At 38.5% G+C, this 19,511-nt stretch overlaps 1 protein-coding gene across 1 annotated transcript in view; it reads left to right on the forward strand.

The window, feature by feature from the left end:
- Positions 1-19,511, forward strand: part of COL24A1 (collagen type XXIV alpha 1 chain) — a 123,567-nt gene that overhangs the window by 75,605 nt on the left and 28,451 nt on the right. The window contains exons 24-36 of the mRNA XM_017729593.1: positions 1,756-1,809; positions 3,570-3,623; positions 5,155-5,208; positions 5,948-6,001; positions 11,427-11,480; positions 11,768-11,812; positions 11,933-11,977; positions 13,225-13,278; positions 16,187-16,240; positions 17,237-17,290; positions 17,508-17,561; positions 18,828-18,881; positions 19,445-19,510. Coding sequence (XP_017585082.1) covers positions 1,756-1,809; positions 3,570-3,623; positions 5,155-5,208; positions 5,948-6,001; positions 11,427-11,480; positions 11,768-11,812; positions 11,933-11,977; positions 13,225-13,278; positions 16,187-16,240; positions 17,237-17,290; positions 17,508-17,561; positions 18,828-18,881; positions 19,445-19,510 — 696 coding nt within the window. The remainder of the gene's footprint in view (positions 1-1,755; positions 1,810-3,569; positions 3,624-5,154; positions 5,209-5,947; positions 6,002-11,426; positions 11,481-11,767; positions 11,813-11,932; positions 11,978-13,224; positions 13,279-16,186; positions 16,241-17,236; positions 17,291-17,507; positions 17,562-18,827; positions 18,882-19,444; position 19,511) is intronic.

Here is a 19,511-nt window from a genome sequence, read left to right on the forward strand (position 1 = left end):
CTGCTCTTTCAGCCCAGAGCAACCAAGTCAGGAAGACAGTACTTCGGAACTGAAAAGAGAACTTGATCAGAGGCTGTATACTAAATGGTTCACTGCTGGGGCAAGGCACAGCTCCCCATTCTTCTGATCAACATCTTCAGTCCTGTAAACAGTGTGGCATTGGGTGGGAGATCGGGAGTGTCTCTGTGGAAAGAGAACAGGTCTGAGTTTCACCTTGGCTCTAATGATGTCTTCTGTTCTTTCTGGAATAAGGGAATCAAAGTGTTTAGTCTTTAGCATTTTGAAACTGTACCTCCACATCTCTTATCTTGATAAGCAGGAGTACAGGGTAATTCTTTGTCGCAGATTTCTGCCTGGTACTGAGGCCTGCTCTTGGCTCTGACTGGGACCTTTCGCTCTCAGAGTTCATCACAGAAGTCCCTCATTGCTGCCAGTGACGTCTGGGCTGTTGCCTTAGTGCCAGTATCAGCAGGACCAATCTTTGGCTGTTGCCAAGCCAAGAGACATCTCAGTTCTGACATACAATACACAAGTTCCCACACATAATGTATCAGTCCAGCAGCCATAGAGATGCCTGCTTATCTCTTCAGTTCCTTCCATAAAGTAATTGGTGCCAATATTGTCAGCCTCAAAGGTAGCTGTATCAATGGCTCATTGCAGTATGTTTAAACTGTGGGATTTCCAGAGTAGCTAGCAGTCCAAGACAACAAATAATCATAAAATCTCTACTTACTTTGCACCTGTTCTGTTGAACTACTTGGGGCTGATCTGTATTCAAATTCTACAGATAAAGGCTGCATTTTTATTTTTAAAAAGTAATGTGCTTTTTTTTTTTAAATCACTCTTCAATGCCAAGTAGTGCTACTAATGCTAGTTCCTTCCTACACACACGGAAATGGCAATGCCAATGTGTGAATTGACATAATTGACTTTTTTTCCCCCCTTTTTAAAGTGTTACAGACATTGGACAGTTGTGTATTATATCACTTCTGGGAGCTTCCACATTTCTGCCGTGTTCCAAGAGCAGTTGTGCAATGTACTCTGGGCACTTAGTGCTTTTTCTTCACACTCAATGTGTCATATTTTTCTCAGCTGGAACCTTGCACTATAATTTCTTTTTCTTTTAGGTTTCATAATAAAGTAGGTATTGTAAGCACTGGGAATAAGGTTTTTAAAAGTACTTCCTCTCATGTTTCCCATCCCATATGGTGATACTCATTCTATTCAGTGGAAATTTGTGAAAGAGCCTCAGGAGATAATTTTTTCATTTTTGAATGCCTGAAAGGTGCTGATCCTCTGACTTCAAAGGCATTTTGGGCTCCTAATCTTGAAGGGAAAATTCTGACAACACCTGATCCAATATAATTTTTGTTTTGACTGCATTTTACTTTGTTCCACTGAATTTATTCCCTTTGAAATTTGTGGTCAGACTGAAGCCCTAGAAGAGCAATTATCACCTTTAATGGTATGTTTGTAAAGCTTTTAGCAGTGCAAGATTGAGCTCAGTGGCAGATCTAAGCTGGTAGGGTAGTACTGTGACGAAACTACTGTAATTTCCCTTCTGGCAGTAGCTATTTGCTGCTGGTGTGTCTGGATGCAGTGGTCCTTCTGCATGGTCTGTGAGCCAGGCTAACTCGTGCAGCCCTCACTTTCCCACAGGTGCACGAAATGGGCCCTGCTCTGTTGCTGGAGAGCTGCTGACCATGAACTGGCATAAGCACCATGCAAATAAAAGTCTTCTTTCTTTTTATACAGGGATCAGCTGGCTTACCTGGAGAAGCTGGGCCGTCTGGAAGCCTTGGTGAAAAGGTATAATAATGGGTCTGACTACTCAGCAGCTTTGAAAACCGTAGGAGTGGTAAAGTACTGGTGAGAGATCATTTACAGACCACTGTCAGAGCTAATATTCCTGTAGCTATTTCAGAGCACGGGGATGTAATAACTGGTAATCCAAATGTTGTTATTTGAGTTATGTATCTGATACCCTTGATTTTACTTCACAGTCAATTTAGAGTTGATAGTTTTGATATCTTACATTATATCACTTTACTATACACTGCTCTTGTTTCAGAGAAACTGGCATAAATTATGCTTGTTTTATGCAGTAGTCACTGGTTTTGCACTAATGCATAACGAAGACAAAAGTAGAAAGGTAAAACTTGGCTGTATACATTGTCTGAATAAAAAAGACAATACTGCGAGTTTTGTCTGCTGTGCAGTAACAGTTGTGTTTGTGAAAGCAAAGTTTGGCAGACTCAACGTGACTAGAGCAGTATAAATAGCTTAAGTGTATTTGACATGGCTTTATTTAGGTAAAGTATTTGAAAACTCAAAAACAGGAAACTATCACTGGATGGCATGTCAGCTTCAATTATGATAAAACCATAATTGTTTGTCAGAATGATGCAGCACCATTTGTATTTCTTTCCTGCAGGGCTGAATTATTTCACCTAGAATGGTGTCTGCTATTTAGATATTTTATTGAGAAAGTCTTAATCTACTATTAGTACTTCCATGAAAATCTGATTATAATTTATATAATCTGTGAAAGGAAATACATCAGTGGAAATCCCTGCTTGTTAAAACTAAAATTTAGACAAATCTTATATGGCTTTCATCATAATATTGTCTTAGAATTTCCTGTCAAAGGATTCTTGTTCTTCATAATTACACTTGTCCCAGCAAAGATTACCTTGTGCTGCTGCTAGGAGTTTAGCTAGGAGAGGAAAGGCAGTAAAAGACTAATTAATTTATCAACAGCAATTGGAAGGAAGCTTCTTCATGGTGCAATAATTGTCACTGCTATGCTGTTTCTGTAGAATTTGTTGTCTTCCTCTCTTATGGATAAAGTAGTGCAAGGTAAACGTGCTATGTGGATTTAAATGACAAATGTATTTCCAGCATAATTAAAGTATGCAATATAAAATACAGCGTTATTACTATGTCATATGTACGATCTGTAATAAAAGTGTAATCTTCTGAGGATAATCTGCAGCTAAGTCTGATATGTGGGCTGGATGTGAAATGAATGAAAGGTGAAAAGGTATGTAAGACCAGAAAGAGACCCTTCTTGCTTCCCCACTCATGTTGCTTCAGCAGCTGTTGAAGGGCTTGCCTTCCTTTTAGATCTGTGCTTTCCTAACACATACTGAAGAAAAGAGGAAGAGAGAAGCAAAATTTTCTTTTTTCTTTGTTTGTTATCCTGAATTTTATGGATTAAGGAACGTACTATAAATACGACGCACTCAACAGAGAGAAAATGGATCTTCTAGCAGCAGTTCTCAGAGGCTGATGTAGTATCAAACCTCCTCTTCAGTCTAGGAAAATAGGAGACACAAGAATTCAGTTTTATCATTTTTCCGAAAGATGATTAGGCTTGTAGGAGGAAGGAATGCAGAAATTAAAAAAAAAAAAAAAAAAAAAAGTTAAAAATGGTCTCTGCACTGTTTCTGAAGGGCAGTCTCTCAACCAATAGTTATGCACTGCCAGGTATGCTCAGTGGACATGGAAAAAGGGAAAGAATATTCAATGTTATTTTCTTTTTCTTCTTTTTTTTTTTGTTGTTAAAGGGAGAGCGAGGCAGTCCAGGACCTGTAGGCCCTCCTGGAGAAAAAGGTGTCATGGTAAGTTACAAGTAATGTAGAATCCACAATTATGTTACTTATAAAGGCACTTTACTCTCCAAAACAGTAATAAATTCTCACCCTTCTGGCTGTGTAGGCCTTACGGGAGAGTAGTATTTATGATGCATAGTTCCTACAAAGTTTTATTTAATAGTTTTATGCCCCCTGCAGCAGTGATATTGCAAAGTGATCTGCTGAATGAAACAACAGAGCAACTGCATTTTTGACAAATGGCTCTAAGCAACCTTAATAAATAAAAAGGAGGGAAAGTAAGGTATCCAATTCCTGTGTAAACTGGGGTAACCCAGGTTATTCTAGTAGACAGACTAGTAACTAGCATCACCTCTGATTCTACTGCCCAGTGCTTCCCAAACAGCTCCTGGGTGCCACTCTTGTGAGGGGCCTGAATTCCTGACAGCACCACTGGTCCTAAAACAGGACACAGCACTTCATGCAGCACTGCACAGCCCAGAGGTCACTGCCATGGTAGTGTGTTGGGGTACAGAAGTGAAGACCGTACACATGTGCCCATGGCCATGTTCTTGTTGGAGTTCTCTAGAAAAGATGCTTAAGGCTTGATTGTGTGTTTGCTTGCAAGCACTGTGAAAGCTCCAGAGAGAATATAGAGCACTTAAAGTTTTAACTGCCAGGAGATGATGGGGATTTTATGTGTAACGTGGTAGGTGCTGCCTCCTGCTCCCTCTGACACTGCTGTGGTTGGCAGGGCTGAGATCTCCATGGCCTTACACAGAAATTGCAGATGTGGGCCGAGCATGGTGCAGTGGGTGATGTTCTTGCCATGGACAAGGATATTATTGCGTATTTGCAGTAATTATTCTTAGGACATCCATTAGCAAGGAGGAGATCAAGTACTCTGAGACTGCAGACCAACTTAGTGATCCATTCAGAACCACTGATTTTTGAAGCATTCTGTGCTTCATTAAATCTCTCTAATCTAGATTTACCTTCGACGAGCGGCTTTTGATCCATGAAAAAAATCTTATTAGGGAGATTAATAAACAAGGATTTACTAATATAGTATCCAGTCTTAACAACTGCTTTTCCTGGGCTGTTTCTAATGCTTACTGCCATAGGTAAATCCACTTAAGTTACAGCAGTGAGAGCCTTTCCCAGTAGTAGGTCACTGCAGTCCTCAGACAAGAGCTGATCCTGCCATTTGGTCTGGGCCAGTTTTGCCCACACCAAGATGTGTCCACTTTCTGTTCCCACTGTCACAGCCTTCTCAAGAGGAGTTGAAATTCATTTGGAACTCAGCAGCTTTTGGTTCAGTACACCCCTGCCAGCTAGTGCCTGTGTGGGGGAAAACTTCCCAGGTTGATTTAATGACTACTAGGATATATCCAATAAAGCATCTAGTTTTTAAACAAAATTTTGGGAATAAATTTTGCAGAATTAAATATTTTGTTAACTTACCTCCAGTTATTCAGGTAAGTAACTGGATTTACTACTGTTGCTATAGTAACATTTATATTGAACTTTTCTGTCTTTTCTATGTTTATTTTAATTCTAGGGCTATCCAGGACCTCCAGGAGGCCCTGGATCTGTGGGGCCAGAAGGATTACCTGTAGGTATAGAGGGGTGCTTTGGTTGACATAAAATGTGCTATTCTTAAATTGTCTTTTTGCTTTGCTGAAGCTAGGAATGGTTTCTTGTTTGTACTGTAATCTATAAAACAGTTGTGAATCTAGTCAGAGTCTGTTCAATTCCTCTTTTCCAGGATGATCCATGAGAGAGGGGAAAAGTAATTATATTATTTATTCACCCATTTAAAAATCACTCAGTTGAGACAAGTAGGGGGATAGAATTTTTCAAGGATGGTTAATAATTGCATAACATTTTTTTAATTCATTGATGCCTAATATAATTTAAATATATTCATTCTGTGTTTAGTTTAATTGTTAATCAAAAAAAAATATGTTCTATTTTGCTGTGTATAATTGTTATAATTTGTCTACCATGGGTCTTCAATACAGATAAAAACTGAACCTTTTATCAGAAAATATTAATGATTTTTAACACAATGTTACTGAAATACAAGTATCATTTAAAAATTTTGGGATGATAGACAGAAGTAATCTATCCAAAAGCCACATAATTTTTTTTTGCGAGAATAAAGTTATATAGTCTGCTATTTAGATTTTTCTATATAAATTGTACAAACACAATTAATTGAATTTGAACCATGAGTGAAAGTGATTGGTTTGGATTTCTTGCCTTGATTGTTGCTCAAGGTGCATAAGCCTTGTAAATTTCAGAAATCTGTGTTTAGAAGACAATGAATAATAAGTTTGTTTGACATGTAGGGACCTTCAGGGACACGAGGACCATCAGGGCCACAGGGACCTAAGGGAAGAAGAGTAAGTACTATTGCTCCTTCTTGTTACTTAGAGCAGAGAGTGGTGTGTTGCAAGTATGAGTCTGAAATGTAACCCATTTACAGCTGCTTCCTTTGTCCTCTGGACTCGGCTCGTTTGTATTGAAAGCAGATCGATTATACTTGTATTTTCATGTAGGGGACAATATGAATCTTCATTTCTCCTCACCTCACAGTGAAATGGGCTTTGCCACTGGTTTCAGCTGAGAGCAGAACTAGAACCAAGATGACCATTGGCCTGTTTTCTGTATATATAAACTTGCGAAAGTTGTCATTTATAACTACCACTGGACTATTTAAATGTTTTAAGGACTATTATCTATACCTGCATTTAAGTCTTTGGAAATACATTCAAAATCATCCAAACACAGTTCTGAGGGAGGAAGAAATGAAATCAGAAGATACTATGTGCTAGAATCTTGAACTTCCACTTGTGAGATTGTCATTTCCATTTCATTTTTATCAGTGAAATAGGAACCATTTTTTCACTGTATGCAAAACACTAATCCAAAGTCCACATTAGTGAAGTGTCTCTCACCTTACCTACCAGTTTGACAGGATTCCTGTGAGACTTGTACAGCTCATACCAGTGGCTGGACCAGTGTATCTTCACAGCTCCACTTATTCCTGATAAATATGTCTCTATGATTTTGGCAGCACATCATGGAGTACAGTGCTATTAATTAAAGATCACTCAAAATAAATCCCAAATATCCCAAACTCTGTGAACATCACATTTTGGAGTTGTGGTTTATGCGTTTGCCTCAACCCAGCATGACTGGGAATGTTTCATGAAAGAGGGTCTCAGAACAGACCCAGGTCTTTAGGCTATGAGAACAAACTCCCACTGAAGCTACTGAGAGTTGTATCTGCTCTCAAGATCAAAATATCAGACCAAAAGTGGAATCTCACATAAGGAAAATATCTGAGGTGCCTTGAAACCTGGGGTTTGTTATCACTGGGTTCAGAAAGAGAAGTGTCAGAACCCTGAGCTCTGTGTGGAAGGCCTCAGAAAAATGCATACCACAGTCAGATGCAGAAGTTAAATGGAAGCATATGGAAATTTCCCTTCGTTGTGTATGGAAACAAGAACTTATCCTGTCTTCACAGCTGGAATCTGTGGGAAGTCTTAGAAGCACTGACCCTCTACTTCTGCACTGTCACAGAATAGAATTCCTTCACTTCATAAATTCTGGACCATTCAGCAATGGTTTTGCCTCCAAGGTTACCCAGCAGCTTACTTCTGTCTGAGAGCATCCAGCTGTTCACTCTCCAGTACACCCAGGAGTTCTGGCCAGCTGAAGGCAGGCTGTCTAGGAGTCTATGGAGTATCTCACACTCAGGAGAATTCAGGGAATATGCCACTGAGCATAGCACTAGCACAGAGCTTCCTCAGCTCATGTGTGAGACTTGATGCACTTGGCTAGAATCATGAGGAAGGTTTATTACACTTTAATTTTATTGTTAATATCATGAAACATAGAGGGACAGCACCATTTTGTAGATACTTCAATGGCAGAATGCCACTGAGGGTGAGAGTATCTATATGGAGGAGAAAATATTTCTTTCCAGGACCAGAAGGAAGAAATACATTACTCTGGAAGCCTGGCAGTGCAAGCAGCCATGAAGTTGTTGCGTGATCTTTTGTTGCTCTTGTTTGCTCAAGTGTGAAGTAAACCATAGTGTCAGAGACTGGTTCTGCTTTCAGTTCATACCATAATCTTGGACTAATATAGCTGTAGATCCTATATCATTAGATTCATTTCATAAGTGAGACCAAAGCAAAATTCCCAACAGGTGCTAAAATTCTTAGCAGTTAGTATTCTTCACATTGGTATTTGGTGTTTTAAAGCTCAAAAGAAGTAATTTTTCTGCTCTTACTTTCCTGGAATGCAGATAATTAAATTTTGACTTGAAAATGCAGATAAATGACCTAGTAAACTGCTGTAAATTTGGGGTCAGGAAGCAGCAGCTTATGTCTCTAGCAGCCAGTAGGGTTGTTGCTGGTTTAGTTGTATCTGTACTGGCATGAAGAACCTCAGTTGCTTGAGGACTTCAGTGCTGAATTTTAATGAGCGATATCTCTGATACTTCTCACAGCAGGGACTATGAACTTAGCAAATTGTGTGCACTTGTGAAACAAGTGTCCAGTGTGCTTGGTAATACATTGATAGCTGAATGTGTTTATCTGTCTTAACTGTTTGAAAGAAGTGCAACTAAATTGATGAAGTTTTCTAATATTCTTCCATGTCAGCCACCAAAAAAGAGAAGTAGCTATATATTGTGCTTGTTTTATTTTCACTCTTCTGGTATTTGGGAGACAGGACGAGAAAGAATAAAAATAGTTAATTTGTGCTTTTTACCTTCTTAGATTAACTTTTTCAAAGAATATTATCCTAGAGTTTTCAATGTAAAATGTTCCATTTTAGAGAGAGAGCTGAAACCATGCCAAAGAAAAATGTAGTAGCAATCGACCAGCAGCCTTACTCTCCAGCTCTGTTGCAACGTAATTTAAATAACAGCAGGCAAATCAAGTATATCTCTCATTCTGTACTAGCTACAGTAAGAAATTGTACAATCCAATTCATCCATGCCAATAAGGAGTCACACCATACTATTTATAGGAATGTAATGGTGTGCTTTTTTCAGGATATTAAATTGCCTTTCCCTTGGATTCCTGCCCTTTGTTCTGCGGCTGGCTAAAGGCAGGCATGTCCCAGAGGATCATGTTGCTTTCTGTTATTTTGTTTTCAATTCAAAGTTATATAGTACAAGGTTGGTGTTTTAAATAGTAGACTTTTTCATTTAACTATTAGTGATTGAATCAGTTGTCATGGGCTGCCAAGGTGAACTCCATTGAAATGGAGATCTGTGTGAATACCAGAAAGGTTTGGTGTGTTATGTGCATAGCACAGACTGAGAATATTTTGCAGTCTCCTGACAGGCCTGTTTCTCAAACTCCAAGCTGTGATCCTCTTTATAATTAAAATTACATCAGAAGTGTTCAAAGAATTTGTCTGGTAATTCTTAATGATAGAAGATAAAACCTAGAAAGATATTTCTTTATTACACAAATCTGTAAAATGAAAACGTCCTTTTGCTTCCTTGAATATTTAATCTTGAGATTCTCACCTCTGGTCAGCCCTGTAGAGAATGCACAAAGAGAAATGACAGGTCGCATATCTAAATATCTGAAAAAAATCTAAAACTATCCTGCAACTGCTCAACTTAACGCTCTCAATTTCCCCTTTCCTGTGTTGCCCTAGGTGATTCCTCCACAGGTCTTCCTTGAACTTCTCTCCCTTCTGCCCCCACAGCTGAATGACCTGTCCTCACTTCATCTCAGTCTCCTCCTGTTCTTTGAGACATTTCAGATCAGGGGACAATAAACCTGCTAAATCTGCCTTGAATTTTTGTCACAACCCATTTTGTGTGTGTTGCAAATAGCAGTTATGGAGCAAAAGTGCAGAGCAGTAACCTGAAATTAATTTGATCAAGATATGTTTGCATTATGTTATATAGTAATTCAACAATTGAGTTATCCAATTACATAATCTTAACATGAGGCCCAATATAAATGTTTTTATAAAGGCCTCCTTTGCCTTTGAAAACACCACTAGTGTTTTGTTTCTAATCTCTGAGCGTATTGATGTCACAGGGCTTTTTCTACAGACTTCAGTATTCTTTGGTTTGGGACCTTTCTCATTAAGTGCCATGTGGCAGCTTAGTGTTGTCTTCTGTAGCCTCTTTTCTTGTCTATCCCAAAAAAATGCCTGTAATTGCTCAGTCCTGGCTTATACCAAAACAAAAAAGGTGGCCAGACTAACCCAAGGATTGCCTTACAAAAGCTGTGTCCCAAACTACAGAGGTATCAAAAGTATTCAGCTTTCCCTGCTCTTTTCTCTTTTCCTATGGTTTCTGTGTTCCTTTGTGCTGGCCAGAAGTAGCAGTGCTGAAATCATGACAGATGAGTTCTCATGGGATATTTCTGGTTTTGCCAGGGGTTGTAACTATATATCAGCTCACATGAAAGGCCTGTTCCTGAGGTTTTCATTTCAGGAGAAAGCCTAAATTATTCTGGCTGCACACTCTTCCTGAGTTACCAGTCAGCCATTTTCACTTTTGCTCCAGAGAAAAGTGGATGGGTGCTCACCACATGTTCCAACAGAGATTTTGATATGGATCAGTAAGTCCAAGTCAGAGAGAACAAATTCTGGTATGTTTTTTCTCAAAACATTCAAGAGAAATATGGAAGTCACAGATATTTTTGCAGGGAAAGTAATTTAAATTAAATCAGATGTGCTTCCAACAAAGTCATTTTACAAGCCCCCATTACTATCTATTAGAAAAGCATTACGACTCTGAAAATCAGTCATGATTGGATGCCCTTCACTATAAACTATGACCCAAGATGTAAGGTTCTCTACAACTCCAAAATTCACCATAGAAATGGAGGTTGTTTTCCTCTAGGCACTGCCACAGTAGTGTACTAACTCCCACTGATGCCAGCCCAGCCCAGATGCCACCCAGAAAGCTGTTATGTCTCATCCTTGCAATGCATACTGCTGTAAAAAGCCTGTCTTGATACTTCTTCCTTTGAAGTGGTCGTTAGTTTTAAGTTGTTATTAACTGGTTTTAATTTAATGTTCCATACCTAAACAGTCATGGTTTTTACAATTATGGAAATAACCTCCTAAACCAGCATGGATAAAATACTCTTTTCCATTTTGCTCATGACCTATTTAAGGTTTTTTCATTTGCTTGTAAGATAATGGATTTAGATTTCCAATCTTAAATAATAAAATTCTGAATGTTTTGGCAATAATTATTTGCTCTATTATGCAACAATAATGTAACAGGTTATCTTTGTTCACCTATTGGTTATAAAAATCAATTTACAGACATGTTTTGGTCCAACAATAGAGCACAATAGCTCACAGTTATCAATTGGTTCTAATCTTGCCTCAAACTGGTTTTCTAATGGAAGAACTTTATCTGCTTGTTTTAGAGTCTTACTAGCAAGATCGGTTTTTGCATATACATCTTATAATATGCTCAAAAGCAAGCACTCCATATATACAGTGTTCATCTAAATTCCTCTAAGCATGTGTCTGTTGCATGAGTACAAGGTGGATGAAAAAGAGAACAGAAAATATCAGCCTGCCATCTGGCTCCAACAGAGATGCTGAATGTTTTGTTTACATACTTTTCAAAAAATCTTTCTTCTTAAATTCATAATTCAGCAAACCAGAAACTTTTTTTATTCTTTGAAGCTTTGTTTCATACAATGAAAATTGGTTTTCATGCTAACAAAATGTTTCTCCTCTCCTAAAACTTATATAACATCTCCTTAACGACAACCAAAATAATGCATAATTAGTATTCCAAATGACTTGTTCAATATTCAGGGGCCAAGAGGTCTCGATGGTCCTCCAGGAGAACTGGGAACAGAAGGCATTAAGGTGAGTGCTTGCATTGCTCAGTACTGTATAAAACACTGAGGTAGACCATAACAGATAAAAGAAAACAAAAAACCCCAACCCATCATGGCAGAAGCCACAGAGTTCCATTTAATCCAAGAGATTTGCAAATTTCTGCCTTTTCCAGGTACTTCCTTGTTACAGTATGAGCACATCTAAGCCTGAATCTGCACTTTCTTGTAGTTACCCAGTATTTAAACTCACAGTAACTGTATGCAGATTATCAAGCAAATGTATGTAGAATTCACACATGGTTTGTTATTTATCAGGGAGAAAGAGGTGCTCCAGGAAAGAAAGGAGTTCCTGGGCTCATTGTAAGTATTGGAGACAGTCTTTGTAGTAAGCTTTAACACAGTAACTACTGATTTCTGAGCTGTGTTTGGAAATTACTTGAAAATACAATTACATTGTCTTTTATATTTCTCTATAACCAGGGTAAAGCTGGAAATCCAGGAGAAAGAGGAGATTTGGGTGCACTTGTGAGTATGAAATTCCCTAGTACTTCTACCCAAAAAATCTGGAAAATCTCATCTTTTGTTTGACACTTGGGTATGAGGAAGTTTATCTACTTCAGAGCAGCTGGAAAACTCTGACAGTTTGCATTTATTCATACAAAGAACCAGGGACAGAAGTGAGAGCAAGTGTGACATGATCTAGCCTGCTAAAAGACCAGTGTTTTCATGGATGTTGGTCCTCAGAATACAACATGACAGTAAATTGAAGCAGAAGAAATGGCTGTTGTGGTTGAAGGTGCAAACTTAGAAGTTTCTTCTGGTTTTTTTTTAGTTTTATTGCAATTTTAAGGATGAAAGTCATTGTGACATAGAACAATAATTGTTTGCTAGATTTTGGGGTAGGTGTGTGTTTTCAGTGTAGGGATAAATGTAGAAATGTATTAAACGTATATCATGTATAGGAGAAAATTCTTCCTTCTAGTGCTTCTTTGAATAGAAATCTAATGTGTTCTATTTGAGGCTTTTTTTTACAGAGCAGATTATCAGTCAGTCCAAATCATACTGGATTTTCAACAAAGAAGGAAGCAGAAAAGCAGAAACAAAGCAATAACGGTGGTGATTTTGTTCTACAGTTGAAACTCAAAATGTTGATTGTCACCACATTTCTCTTGCTTTTCTGCTCAGATTTAGGAGCTTGTTCCCTCTTACCTTTAACACAAGAGGTTTTCATTTCCTCTTCATTCACTAGAACTTTCAGATGTATTTATATATACAGAAATGAATGAAGCAAAACCTCATTAGGCTGAAATGATGTGAAATGGTACATTTATTGCAAAGTACAAGATCCTGATCTATTGCTCCTACAGCTACATTTTGTAGAAGACAGTGTGAGATAGAAATGCTATGAGAAAGGTTGAACAAAGTGTGCTGTAAACCTTACTGATTATCTAAAGTACAGCTTCTAGGGCAGTTTGGACATAGAAGCAGCACATTGTTCTAAGGAGAATTACAAGGAACTGGTAAATGGTGGCTCAGCTAAGATTCATTTGTATGTAAGAAAAACTGAGGAAGGACTTGGTCAGGACTCCCTCACCTGCCACAGAAGCCGGTGATAGGTCAATGCATGTCAGTCAGAAAAAAAGGCTGCACATATTTCTCGGATGTTTCTGTGTTAGTTACTGTGTGAGCAGAAACAAAAGAGGAAGTGGTTGTTCTCAGAATATGAAGCAGCTTTTTTCCAATGATTTTTTTACTTCATTTTAATCTTCCAGGGTTTGCTTGGGCCTCCAGGAACCACAGGAGACAGGGGACCAATGGGAGAGCCAGTAAGTTGATCCTTATGCCTGCTTCAAAGTTTTTCCATGTATTATACAAGCTCCCTGACAACTCAAGCTCCATTTTACCAAGATCCACTGTTGCCAGCTGTGGTTAGGTAGGAATGGTGGGGTGATTGTTCAAAAACTGCAGAGCTGGAGTCTGCCTCCCTTGCTTAGTGTAACCTGTTCAACCTGTTAATCTTGTTGGGAAGCTCTATAGTAAGGGATGCACAACGTAAGAAAGTGTAACAGAACATAGATCACACTATTATGTGGCTTTACGCCACATTGAGGTAGCTACTATGTTGTGTATTACGTAAATGTATGTGCCAACACTTTAGTGGTGTTTTTTTTGGGCAAATATTAGGATTGTTGTTCGGGAACACAGGGACCACATCTATTTGGCAGGTTAAATTTTCAGTAAGAAACTGCTATAATAAACCTCAGACATTCCTCAGCTGGATGGATTCTTGTTACTATGTCAAAGACGTGCTCACTTTCATGTGGCTAATATTGTTACAGAAGATCATGCAGAATATGCAGCAAGTATGTGTAATATACTGCAAGATATAGCCATGACAGGAATAGCATTGCAGCACCATCTCTAGGGGAAATCATATTATATAAGTACAGTGAAAGAATATATGCTGCCTTAGGGAGAAGGCTGCCATTTTCTGGTGCAGAAATCTAATAGAGTTGTCAAAAACTGTGTGTTTACATTGCTTCTGGAAAGTAATTTTGCACAGTAAATTGCACATAGTTAATTTAGATCTCAAAAGTGAAGTGTTGATAAAAATTGTATTATTTTTAGTGTTACTAGTATTTAATATTTTTTCCAATATTATTTCTACTAATCCATAGACTGACATGTGTAAAGAAAGTAATCGCACATTTTGAGGGGCTAGAAAAGCACCAACAATTATTTGGTAAATTTTGTTTAGGGTAGAATTGCCTACTTAACTTGAGCTGCCAACCTGTAGGAATGGCAAAATGTTTCACAGAAAATGTATTTTCTAATGGTTGTCACTGGATTCCTGTTACTTTGTCTCTTTCATTTATTATATCTTATCATCATGTTGCAACACGTGAGAGCCTTACAATGAAAGGTTTATATGTCAAATTCCTGCCATCTTCTGTTCAAATCTGAATTTTCACATCAATAGAATGTCTGTCTGCCTTACCTAAGCGGCCTACTCTTGAGCAGCCTACATTTCTGTTGTGCTCATCATCATAGAAACTGCATATTCAGTGTCAGAAACAAACCTCCTCCTGTGAACAGGATATCTTTTCTGTCAAGTGCTGAAAGAGTAAAATCTCTTCAGAAAATGGTCTGCAGAGCTAGAAAGAAGTGATAAAATGACAGAAGATACTGTGCAACACAACGCGCTTTTTTTAGGTGCCCATCCAAGCAGCTTGACTTCATCCTCTGTCAGCTGGTCACTGTGTGAAAGCCAGCAGCTGAGGTTTTCTGGCCCTGTCACTAGCTCTACACAGAGCAGAAAACCCCGAACTGTTGGTGGAGGAGCAGAGAAATATAAGCAATTAGAACTACTTGTATTAACGGGGTTGATCTAAATTACACTCAAACTTTATCTAATTGTCAGACATTTCAGAAAAACCCTTCTTTGCAAATTACCTGATGTTAATGGTTAAAAGGAGTCCTGATACTTCTATAAATTTTTGGCTTCTGAAAGTCTCAGGAGAAAGATACATTGCCAATCCAGCAGCCTTATCTCTATGGTAATGTGAAGAAATACTGGACTTTTGAATCAAACTGAAGCTTTGTGACACTTGCCTAGTGGAATTTTATGGAGTTGCTGCAAATGAAAATCAATGAACTTAGTTTAGGACCAACTGAATTCTCAAAGGGAAGTAACTGCAGTTTTAGTTGTTCATATTTAAATGAAGATAAAAGGTCATATTTATGCATCTGCTGGAATTCTGTCAGTAATATGCAATTGACATTGTTGTTACAAGGGAAGAAAATATTCACATTGTCATTGCCAGGTCATCAGGAGGAGCAAAACCATATGCATAGTTTGTAAGAGGAAGTGAAACAAAATAGAGTAAATATTTGTTCAAAAGGCTTCTATCGTAAATAGAAGCAGCATCTTTCTTTTACATGAGGATTGTAGATCAAGAAAATGTTTTGAATTTAGGATGTCTTTAGACACAGATGAGTCCCAAAGGGGTAAATAGAAACGAACTTTCTCGAAGTTCAAAGACTGGTAATACCCAGAGGCTGATTTGTCTTGACATACATTCACAATGGCTATAGAATCAGCTGTAAACTGTTACAGGCAACTTCTACTCCCCAGCACACAAATCCTACTCTGTGAGCCCAGATCTTACATGTGCAGAGAATTTGAATGTGCCACTTTGGGAAATGATCCCTGTAATTTTACTACTTACATGTAAGGCTGATAATAAAATGCTTATGGTATAGTTGTTAATATTACTAAGAAGGCTCCAGCCTTTAGTCTATTACGCCTCAGTGACCGTTCTGTACAAATGCTGCTAGATGCATGGTGAAACAAACAGTAGTTGTTTTCAGTTAATTCCATACCAGACTGTAGGCTTTTCCACAAAGCAAACCAGACAGTCTAACAAACCTTAATTAAACAAAGTCTCAGTTAGTCAAGAGAAGAGCTTAGTTCAGATAATAATTTATTTTTGGTCTAAAAGAAAAGACATCTGTGCTATTATTTGAGATCTGTTATTTCAGTGTGTCAAGGCTGGCAATGATTGGTACTATATGCCATCATGGGACTTGGATACACTGTTAGATTCAGGAGGAAAGACAATGAAATACATTTCTTTATTCCAGCTGGAAGAGTTGTGAAGAGACCAATTGAACACACTACAATGTAATTTAATGTTAATTGAATGATGCATCCAAAATTTTGTTTAATGCCAGGGTCCAAGAGGACAACCAGGGGATGCTGGCCCTACTGGAGAAATGGGTTTTGAGGTGAGCTTTTAATCACTTATATAGCAATTACAAATACTCAAACAACTGACTAAGCCTGGACAGTATGTTTATAAAATTTTTTTATTGCTTGCAGCTGACTTAAATATCATGAGCTACTGAGAGACTCTTACTTAAAGCTGTTACCAAAAATGTCTAAAATAAGTAGCTTTTTCTGTTGTAAGCACTGTCTTTGAGCATACATTCATGATATCTGTCATAGAAGGTGAATATTTAATCAAGTAAACAACCTTTTTTTGGGGGGGGGCGGAGAGCACCATTCTCCTTGCAGTTAGGTAGTAAAACACCATTAATCACATGTTCTTTCAAATTGTAGATAAAGGAAAGCAGCTGTAGATAGCCTTCTTGCTTAACTTTTGCTTCTGTTTTTTGCTTTGTTTTTAATATTTCATTGAGAAAAATGTGACAGAATGTATTAGCCACATTTGTAATGAAGTACCCAAGGGATGAGCTCACTTAGAACAGTAGGGATCTGGCTTATTTGAAGAAATGCTCTTCCTCAGTCACCCCAAATCCAGACTGACTATTAAGAACTAAGTTTTATATGTAAACTTTACAGAAAGCTGTCTGATACCATTAACTCATTAAGGGCTGAGGCCTCCAAAAAGGGCTTTGTTCTCCAAAGGCTGTATCTACTTGGCTCCAAGCCTAAACGGAGATGAAGTTGTCAGTCAGATTTACAGAAGGTAGATGCTTGCTCAGCAGTAATTTATGGTGAAAGGTACAGGCTTAGTGGTACTGCTGAGTCTTCAGTATGTTCCTGACCCACAGTGTATTTCCTGAACTCCTTCTATACCCTCCTTTCTTTTCTGTTTGGCTCTAGAAAGAACAAAGAACTGTGTTGTCTTGATTGATTTTTCAGACCTTCATCTTTCCCAGCGTGTCATGTCATTCTTCCGCTTCAATTTTGGGTGTATTATTTAGTTGTTGCAAAATTATTATTAGTGATCATGTAACAATAGCTCTTGTACCATGCAGGGACCTCCTGGCCCTGAAGGAGAACCTGGTCTGCAGGGGGAACCAGGCACAAAGGTAAATGTTGAAATTATTCTCTTATGCCGTTTAAATTTTCAAATTTTCATAAAAGCAAATCAGAGAGATCTGATTTGTTAGCCAAGTAGACAGTGATACAGGAAATGGACCATTAAGAAATACTGTTATTGTCATGATGACTACATCAGCTGTAAACCCTGTTATTGTTACAAATATTGTCCTTTAAAATCCAATTATTTTCCTTGTGACATCCCAGGGAGACATTGGACCTGCTGGGAAGGCTGGAGAACCAGGTGACCAAGGTTTAAGGGTAAGCTATGGACACAAGCCTTCTTCTACAACAGAAAAGTATTTTATGAAGTACAGGTCGAGAAGTCTTGATTTATCAGAAGAATTCAATAAGAAGCTGTTTTCTGATAACCTCTTTTTTTAAAGAAAATAAAACAGTGTAATACTGTGGCAAGTTAGAAAGAGTATTGATGGAGGAAGAGTGGCTTGAGAGCTGCTCTGCAGAAAGGGCCTTGGGGGTGCTGGTCAACGGTGTCTGAACATGAGCCAGCATGTGCCCAGGTGGCCAAGAAGGCCAATGGTATCCTGGTCTGTGTCAGAAAAATTGTGGCCAGCAAGACCAGGGCAGTGAATTTTTCCCTGTATTTGGCACTGGTTGAGCTGCACCTTGAGCTTTGTGTCCAGTTCTGGGTCTCATTTCAAAAAGGACATTGATGTGCTGGAGCATGTCCAGAGAAGGGAAACGCTGCTGGTGAAGCAAAAGTTTTATGAGAAGCAGTTGAGGGAGCATGGGCTGTTCAGCCTGAAGAAAAGGAGGCCCATTGTTCTCTAAAACTACCTGAAAGGAGGCTGTAGTGAGATGGGGGTCAGTCTCTTCTGCAAGCTAACAAGTGATAGAACGAAGGGCCTTAAGTTGTACCAGGAGAAGTTTAGATTGGATATAAGAAATGAAATTTTTACTGAAAGAGTGGTTAGGCATTGAAGTATATTGCCATGGGAAGTGGTAGAGTCATTGTCTCTGGAAGTGTTTGTGAGGCATCTGGGTGTGGCACTTGGGAATATGATTATGGCGGTGTTGGGCTGATGGTTGGAGCTTTCTGTCAACCTTGATGATTCTGTGTGGTTCCATGATTATAATGTTGAAATATTTCTGATGGTAAAGGCTGAGTTTTTCGTGGCCCTACAGTAAATCTGTAAATATACCAATATAGTAGCTATTCACATAAACATGGAAGATTCAGGACAGAATAGGTTTATTTTTGAGTTTACTGTAATTGCATGTTATATACTCTGAAACTAAACAAAATCTCACTGCTACTGTCTAAATCTCCAGTGTTATATGGACATAGTATTGCCTCATTTTTCTAATGCTGATCATCTTTTATATTTTCTTGTGTTGGATATTCATGGGCTGTGACACTGAAGATAAATAAACTGTAACAGCAAAAAAGTAGTTGTCCAAAAGATAATAAGCATGTATAAAACTATTATGAGTTCTTCCAAGACAATACCTCTATGTCAAGAAATTTAGGCAATAACGTTGTTTTCAACTGTTTCTTTCTATAAGGGTGAACCAGGGCCTCCAGGAGAAGATGGTGTTCAAGGAAAAGATGGCCCAAAGGTACATCAAGTTTCTGTAGCAGATGTAAAATACTCATATTAGCTTAAGGACCTAGATCTCCTCTTTTATCCTAGGTCAAAACCAGATCAACAGAGCCCAGTTGAGTGCACTTAATTTTAACATAGGAGGTCCTGTAAAGTACAGGCTTTCCTGTACCTTTTATGTCCATATCTACCTTGCAAGGGCTGCAAAGCTGAATGGCTTGACAAAGAAAACCCAGCTGGAGACATGAGTACAGCTTTTGCCTATGGCGACTAGAGTGCTGGAGAAAGCAAGCCCAAGGCTGCTCTGCTCCCTGAATTGGATCAGTGCTGTGCCAGGCACTGTGGCAGGTGCCAGGACAGGGGATGTCAGAGAGAACAACTTCATATATTTGGTGATGGATGAGGCAAAATGTGGCTATAGGAGTGTATGAATGAGATAGAAAGGGTTTTACCCTAACTTAGAGCCTGATCTGAATTTGACTGCTAAGATTCTCAGAGATTCAGAATTCCCTTTTCTTATGAACAAGTAATTCTGTAGCAGCAGGTTGACTAAGCTTTTTTATTTTAAATATGTTTTAGGGAGACCCTGGAGACCAGGGACTTGTTGGAGAAGGCGGTGAAAAAGGAGAGATGGGATTACCAGGAA

Source organism: Corvus brachyrhynchos, unplaced genomic scaffold, assembly GCF_000691975.1.
Source record: "Corvus brachyrhynchos isolate BGI_N302 unplaced genomic scaffold, ASM69197v1 scaffold101, whole genome shotgun sequence".
Lineage (NCBI taxonomy): Eukaryota > Metazoa > Chordata > Aves > Passeriformes > Corvidae > Corvus > Corvus brachyrhynchos.